The following is an 8,972-nucleotide window of genomic DNA, read 5'->3' on the forward strand; positions in this document are numbered from 1 at the left end:
ACGTCAGGCTTGTTTTTTTGCGTTAAAATCCTGTTCATAGATAAAGCTAAATGGCACAATTATGTAGATTAACGAAATATGGGAAATGGATGTTGTGAGTTAATAAAGTAATGTGGAACCATGCCTGAGGCCAATTGGGTGTGCTAGTCAAGCCCGAATGCCTTCGGCACACCGAAAACCACGAGCAGTGAAGGCAAACATACACTCAGGAACGGGCGCAGATAACCATGACCTAATCCATAATTCAACACACAAAATCAATTTGTGTTTAAATTAAATATAAAAAATGTCATGGTTACATTGGACAACTTTGTGGAACAATGTTTTAAGACTGATTGAAGCCAAATATTAATGTAGTCTGCCCAGGAGGACTTAAAGTTGATGTGAGTGCGGACTCACTGACTGACACAAAACACACTGAACAATTACAAATATCATATTCCATTCGTTGAGAACAAGTGACGCTAAGTGCATCATCAACCATTCTAATCGATCAAACATCATAATAAAATATTGAAATTCTCATTTTCATAACAATATAAATGAATGCATTGCAGGTGTGATGAGCCAGAGGCACCTTTTTGTCTGAATCGTTCCTTGCGTAAACTAAATGTAATTAGGTTTTCATGTCTAAAGCCCTCCGAGATGAAGTGAGAAGACAATATTAATTATGACCAGGTAATTATTGTTATTAATTTGTAAAAAAAACAAACAAAAAAAAAAACACTTTGCACTGATTTTTTTTCATCTGCATAAAAATAAAGCAAAACATTTACGAAAGTGAGTTTAATGCTGAACATTTCAAGCGGTGACAAAGTAATAAAAACATTTGGATTACATGAGCAGAACAACGTCAGAATAGATGGGGAAACTCCACTCCACATTCTGAAAGCAAACGGAAGGCAAATCATTTATGCACATGAATCCACCGTGTCTTACCAACACATCTTACACGCTGTAACGAGGTCGAGTCTTGCCCCCAAGGGGTCAGACCAAGTCTCCCCAGAAGTTAACTCTGCAGGATGCTGGTGTGTGCGAGCACCGGAAAAGTATGGTTATTGAATCTAATTTGTGCGTCAATATTTTGGCACACTTATTTGTCCAAACGATAATTCACGAACATTCGAGGTACAGTCGCGTCTCAAAATCAACAGCAACCGATGGAAAAATAATACATTTAATTACAAAGAGGACGGAGACACAGAAGAGCAAAATAATCTGAATTACTGGGTGAAATGAAGGACAGACGGAAACGGACGGCCTGCTTATTATGACAGTTACAAACTCAACATCTGCTCAACTAATCATGAAGGATGCGCACTCACACATAGATCACAGGACCAGAGGAGAGATAACAAAAGAAGACGAGTGACAGAGGATGGTGGCCTTTCCTAATTTTAGGATTGTGCAGCATGAAGTAAGTTGGTCAGACTGGTGCGAGCTCATTTGGTGACTGGCAGGGCGTCCTGATCGCTGCAGTTTAAGGCTCGGCTTGCTGACACTTGGACTGTATGTCTACCGGCAGCTCACGAACTGCAGCCTTGACTGTGACTTTGACTTCAACTGCCGCCCTTTCCGACTCGCTCACAACTAGGACTGGCAACTTGACTGGCTTGCGTTGACCGTCTCACTTTACTGCCGCCTCCTGTCTGCAGACTTTTCACTGACTGCCACAGCTCGCCCCGGGGAGGGCTTTTAAAGGCTTTGTATGTGGTCACTGCCACTTCCCCATTGGCTGCACTCCTGCCATGTACACGCGGAGCATTGGTTGCAGTGAGGCCATGTGCCAAAAGCCCCACCATCTTGGCCACTATGACCCCAACGCACATGGCCGGGAATTAAATAAAAGGAAAGGGGTTGGAGGAAAGGAAAGTACTTCAATGAGGAGGAATACAACAAGCTGGTGCGAAGACTGTCTCCACACTCAATCCTGAAAGTGCAAATTGGGGCAATTGCATTTCGCCCCTCTTGTACCTCTCTGAATACAATTATTTTGCACCAGATTATTCACTTACAAAATCTTCATTTCCAATCTCCCATGGTGATATTTTCTACAAAACAATGTTGTGATTTTAAATAAAAAAATAGTAATAAAAAAAACAAGCAGTCATAGACTGGTACTTACGAAATCTTCAACTTGACCTCTGACCTTGTAGAATAAAAGCTGTCTCTAGAGAAGGTAGCGACGCAAACCAGAACTTTCTACGATGATTCTGTACCAAACCATCAAAAATCGTAACGTCGACCGAAGGAAAAATCTCCATTTCTCCACGCAATTATTTAATATTATTTTATCAAAGTCACAAAACCGTAATATTCGGCCGTCCACCAACAATCTTTACATAATCCGATGGCTTAGCGAGTCAGGCATGCGACGATAACCTTTATTGGGATAAAAAATGAATTTTAAACACCATCTTTATCGAAAACACCGTCAGCGCGCACATGCAAAACCTTTACATGACTCAACGACGCATCTGCTCGAGCGCGCTGCACCACGTGACGAGCTGTGACGCGGCGAGTGAAATATTACTTATAAAATCTTAAAACGTCTCCAAAACATCCGATTTTTACCAGAATTTCAACAACCGAGTGTAAAGCATCCTAAGTGATCGCAAAAACCGAAGACAAAATTAAAATCCAAGTTAAAATGAACTCGTAACGTCGACCGAAGCAAAAATACTCCATTTCTCCACATCAGTTTACGGAATTATGTTTGACCTCACTGTGACCTTGACCTTTGACCGATTTTGACCAAAATCTAATCAGCGCAAGCCATCACCCTCCTGAATAACATGGTGTAATTTGACATTGGGAGCTTCTTCCGTTCTCGAGTTATCGTGCCTACAAACAAACACACAAACACACACACACAAACAAACAAACAAACACACAAACAGAGGACGGAAGTCATCAATATACTTACGAAATCTTTAGATTTTTCAGTAGCAAGCCGAAAAAAGGGTCCTGCTGGATTATGAGAAATCATTCTGAGGTGTAGCAACAAGGAAGGGAGTTTCTCTTGAAGTTGAAATCTGCAGGTATGCCTAATAAGTTTCCCTCAGTTGTGAATGAAGTCCCTCGATCATAATGAAATGGATGTAGCCTTTCATTGGAGATATATCTTGTATCTTATTGTTTTTGATGATGACATGGAACAACCTATATGCCTGCCATGAACAAGTTATCGTTTAAATAAACACAAAATAATGAATGTTGATGATGACATGGAACGCACATCCTCGCACCGTTTTGTTGGGTGAGTTGTATTTCCTGAAGACCTCCTCAGCCTGGTCTTCACCACCATCCGTGAACAGCATAATCATCTTGTTGCATTCGGCTCGGCTGTAACTCGTCTGCACACATCCATAATGAAATGATAGACAAAATAACACATTAGAGTTATCAGAAGGAACCTAAATAAGCAAGGATAGAGTCATCAGGATGAACATGGAAAGGATTCTGGTTACTCATTACCCTCAAATCCATCCAGGTGCAGCAAAGTGAGCCCTATAACGATTTTTTTGAGAGAAAGTACGAGTAAAAGAGGAACAAAGGAGAGGAAAATGAACAAAAAAGAAAACAAAAGAAAGCAACATTTAGAATTAATAGATATGTGAAGGAGTATAAAGAAGTGAGAAAGGAACAAAGATCAAAGATGTCGGGAAGAACCCGGAGAGATAGATTTCAGCAGTTACTCCGCAGGCTCAAACGCAGCAACAGGTACAAGCTACCAGAGGTCCAACAGCGGGGAAGCACAGTCAACAAAGCATCAGGATATGGCACAAACATAATCAAATGACGACAGTCGGTAGAGCGCATACCTCCGCCAGGCTGAACAGTTCATGTCTAGTCTCCCACCGAAAGGCCGGATCTGGATCCAGACCTGAATCAAAATCGAATTAGCTTGTTCTCGTCACCGATTGAACTCGTCCACCAACTTTTGTCATAACTCATCCATAACTTTTTGAAATGTCATGCCATATATATATATATATATATATATATATATATATATATATATATATATATATATATATATATATATATATATATATATATATATATATATATATATATGTATATGTGTCTATATATATATATATATATATATATATATATATATATATATATATATATATATATATGTATGTTCATCTTTCGGCTGCTCCCGTTAGGGGTCGCCACAGCGGATCATCCGTAACGACCCGCATACTGATTTGGCACAGGTTTTACGCCGGATGCCCTTCCTGACGCAACCCTGGTCACCTCTTACGATACAGGGATCAGGATTTGGGTTTCGCCATGATTCCGGGCTGCTCGATACCCTGCCCAGTGCAGAGCCCCCGTCCTCAAGCGATCCTCCAACCCAAGCCTCCGAGTCGCCGGATTACAGGCGCACGCCACTACGCCCGGATATATATATATATATATATATATATATATATGTATATATATGTATATATATATATATATATATATATATATATATATATATATATATATATATATATGTATATATATGTATATATATATATATATATATATATATATATATATATATATATATATATATATATCATTTTGGTGGTATTTCTTTATGACAAAGAATCACTTTACTCTTTTTATTCTGCAGGATGGCTACAAAGTCTGGAAACATAGATAATATGTCATTCTGTTACAGTTTGAAGATGTCCTTGACGAAAAACGAACGCGTTGAGGTGATACTGCTGAGTGGACGCGAAGGCTGATCTTATCGGCGGATAGCAGAGCACTTCAACGCATGTCATCCTGGAAGAGCTGCCGTCTCCCATATCACAGTGGGGAAGCTGGTTCAAAAATTCAAGGATACAGGCAGTGTGTTGGACAAACTCCATTCTGGACGACCATGCGTATCCGACGAGGTGAAGGAAACTGTCATAGCGAAGGTAATAGCCGGTCCAAAGAAGTCAACTCTGTAATGTCATTGAACATGTCATGTATTGTAATGTAATGTCAATACACCATTTATAATGTATATTCGCCTATGTTTCCAGAATTTATGGCCACCCTGTATTATCCAGATTCAAATCTTCACCAAAATCTAATCAATTCGGCCTTGTCACACACCCAACCTGCCCACCAAATTTCATCCTGATCCAGCCATAGCTTTCTGCCCACATCCTGCCCACAGACAGACAAACAGGGGTGAACACATACCCTCCGTCCACCTTCCGTGGCGGAGGTAATGAAGGACCAAATACTGCATTGGAGACATCAGAAGGAACCCGAATAAGCAAAGAGCAAATTTGGAGTCGTTAGGATGAACCTGGATAGGATTCGGGTTTCAGCTGCTCTGTCTCCTCAACCCTCAAACAAAGCCAATGTAATGCAGCAGTTCCGTGCTTCACAAGACCCGATTACGTTTTGTTTTTGTGAGATTGATTTTAAGGTTTTATGGAAAACGTACTCATTTACGTGGCTATTCATTTCGATATATTCATGTAGGAAATTAAAGGTACTTTAAATGTGTGTTTATACAAACGAGTTGTGTAAACTGTACATGTAATCTTTGACATGAGCTTTGAGGATCCATGCACCCAGCTATATACTGTGAGCAATTCCTTAATTCCACAGCACACTTCAGACACAAACCAAGACATGCATTTCTTAACGAACCACATAAAATAGCAATGCACAAGGAAACACAGATAATGTACATGCAATCATAAGACAGCAGGAGGTTATATAGTCCATCTTGCCTCTGTCATGCAATGTTATTTATACAGTAGGGGAAAAACGAAATTCTCAATCAGCATAACGTCAACCATATATCGATCCTCATGGAGTGTAGATTGTTGGCATGAAATTCAATGACTGCGTTGCCACTGCTTTTCGAATAGAGAATCAAGAAACAGGAATTTGCCCAAAGGTAACAGCATTATGGCACACTCTTTTTTATTTTGTTTTGTTTCGGGAGGGGGTTCAGAGTCTTTACAATCGTAATGTAAATGTAGAGGGGACTGGTCAACTGTAGGCCCAAATGGCAGATTTATCTTTCTGAAGGAAATTACAGAAAGTGATAAATAGCAGCGTTTTCCTTACATCAGTGTTGAAACGATCTGACATTAATATTGTTAAGTTAAAGGGGGTTGGGGGAGGGGGTGGGGTTCATAGCTAGATTGTGGTAAGAATAGCATGGACTGTGTGACCGCATAGCTTAGATTACTTCTGTGTCAGGGAAATTGTCAGAGTAAGTCGTCCTGTTAAACGTGCACCGAGGAGGCAGTGGGTGTCAATTACAAGCTGTACAAAGTAAGTTTGTTGTGTAAAACCTGTTTTTGAGTGAACCCGGATGAGGACTTGGGCGTAAAGGAACACTAGAAAGGGCATTCTGCTCCAAGAGGAAATAGCACCTACTGTTTGACTGGTGTACTGCAAGCCATGGTGCCGAGGTCAGCTTCCGAGCCTTGGAAGGGGGGCATAATAATTTTTATTTGGGCCACCCGGTGGGGCGGGATGGCCCCACAGATGGCACACACATTTGTGGGTGGCCAATGATAGGGATCCACTGTGAATGAAGGTGGCACCAAAGTTTATGAGGGCCATGACCATGCAGAGCGCACCAGTTGGAATTTCAATGGAAATCGGACCTTTGCAGAGGCAGCATCCCTCGCATCATCACCAGCCTCCCACCCTGTGCCACACCAGCCATGTGAAACATCAGCCTGCACGGGCCATACCGGACTCAAAACCACTTCGTGCCTTGCTCAAGCCCACACTTGTTCCCCATTGTTGTGCGAGTCCTGGTATTTATTTGTTGGCACATCGTGGGATATTTCTTTTCATTGTACATAAGTTTGGGTGCTCCCTCTTATGTGTGTCAGCTGCTTGGCTCATCGCATGTACTTATGATCACGTCTGGTCTGCCCTTATCCCCGTATTTCTTTTCCTAACCCACATTTTAACGATAAGAGACATTTTCCTGTCTTTTGCCTTCTGCTTGTTACGCCGCCGAGCTTGGCCTCAGATTGGAGTGATCCTTGGGGTTTTACAAATAATAATGAACAGTTAATTGAACGGTGTGAATTTGGTAAGCTCGGTGATTTTCAGGAGTAGCAAAAGCAACTGGTGTGACAAGTGACAATATTGATAAATTTCATGAGAAACAAGTCTGAAGACGACAATGTTTCATGAGCGGTATTTGACGATGTAGATTGTTTCAGAAGTCAAGGATGAGACAATGTGATAATGTTTGACCAAGTTATAAAAATGATCAACGTGATGTGGTACGAGTGACAGGTTATTAGCTGCAAAATGTCAAAAACCCGGTTTCGTTCAACAACTTTCAAAATTTGACCCTTGTATAACCTTTAAAGGTCACAAAACAATGTTGTGGACATTAAAATAAGGAAACAGGATATGTGCTATAGCTTATTGGAGTTAGTTCGTCGAAGAAGGTCGAAATCCCGGTTCGAGTCCCACAACTTTGAAAATTTGACCTTTGTGGCCTTTAAAAGTCAAAGGTCATGGATTATGACCTTTGGTGCAAAACTTCCTCTGGAACATTCCAGGATCAATATAACGTCATATAGGCTATATGGCATTTCACACTCCTCAGATAATCCATACTTTGATGAAATCAGCGTAAAAACAAACTTGAAGGGGGCGCCACGGGCAAGGTGTTCGAGATAGAGCAAAATGTTTTCAAGACTTTAGGTGGGGAATGACCTCAAGATTATACATAAAAATATTGTCATCCTAGCTCTCAAAGTTTGGGCAGTCGTATGATTTTTATGTCAAAATTCGCAATTTTCTAAGTTTTTGACCTTGTGACCTTGACCTTGGGAGAAAATGAAAAATCGGACAATGATACGTTTTAGATAATTCATTTTTCTATTCAAATACCGAAGAACCCATTCCATTCAGTCAATTCCCAAGGAGAAGATAGATTTTTAATCCGACTACCCCCTAAAAATGGCTATCTTTTTGGCGTGGCTCCACCTACAATGGGCGTAGCACGCCGTCATCCAGGAAAACACAACTCGACATTGATATCGAACACATAACCAAGTTTCATCAAGATCGGATCAAAGTCCGCGAAGTTATGCTCTGGACAGACAGACACACAGACAGACAGACAGACACACAGACAGACAGACAGACACACAGACATAACAAATCTAGTGGTCACTCTGACTGGCGCCCATGAACCAGTACTTGTAAAGTTTTCTGCCTGTGGCATAGAAGGTTGCCTTCATTCCTGGATTTATGACTTCATACACTAACACAGTCAACTTGTTGCCATCAATGGAACCCTCTACTCCACTCTCTCAATGGAGGCTGGAGTTCCTCAAGGCAGTGTTTTGGGCCCAGTCTTGTTCCTCATCTACATTAATGACCTTGCCAAAGATCTGAAAAAACCCTCTTCCTTTTTGCAGATGACTCCACATTGTGTCGTTCTGTACCTCCATCCCTCTGCTTGGCAGATGGCAGCTGCATCTCTCTCTCTCTCTCTCTCTCTCTCTCTCTCTCTCTCTCTCTCTGCTCATCTGGAAATGATTAGACTGTGGTCTGACAAATGGACATTTCCTTAAATCCTGAGATCCCACAGTCTCATCCTATAATTTAAAAATGACCACCAAACGAACCCACGTATCTATTTCCTTGGTCATCCACTGAAAGAGATTCAGTCTCTTTAATTAATAGGCCTCACCATCAGCCATGACCTCCACTGGGCTAACCGCATAACAAAACTGGCCTCCAAAGCCAGCCACAGATTGGGAAACTTCCATTGATCCAAGTTTACAAGGCTTTTGTTTGTCCTTATGTCTTGAAGGGGGCGATTTGTCCATATGAGGCGCCGCGAGGAGGAGTGATGCAAGGGACACATCGGCCATTTTGGAGTTAAAGCCATATAGCACTATTTTAACCCTTACCCGATCATCCGAGCCTATCATAATCATATCGTTAAAAAATGTCGCTTACATCAC

The 8,972-nt window shown here is 41.2% G+C and overlaps 1 protein-coding gene across 4 annotated transcripts in view; it reads right to left on the reverse strand.

The window, feature by feature from the left end:
* Positions 1-8,972, reverse strand: part of LOC147019652 (voltage-dependent calcium channel subunit alpha-2/delta-2-like) — a 388,928-nt gene that overhangs the window by 94,593 nt on the left and 285,363 nt on the right. For all 4 annotated transcript variants that reach the window (XM_085894265.1, XM_085894263.1, XM_085894264.1 and 1 more), the window contains one exon: positions 3,249-3,356. In XM_085894265.1, coding sequence (XP_085750391.1) covers positions 3,249-3,356 — 108 coding nt within the window. The remainder of the gene's footprint in view (positions 1-3,248; positions 3,357-8,972) is intronic.

The sequence above is a fragment of the Eptatretus burgeri genome, chromosome 9, assembly GCF_056783735.1.
Source record: "Eptatretus burgeri isolate ZD-2024b chromosome 9, Ebu_testis_v1, whole genome shotgun sequence".
Classification (NCBI taxonomy): Eukaryota; Metazoa; Chordata; class Myxini; order Myxiniformes; family Myxinidae; genus Eptatretus; species Eptatretus burgeri.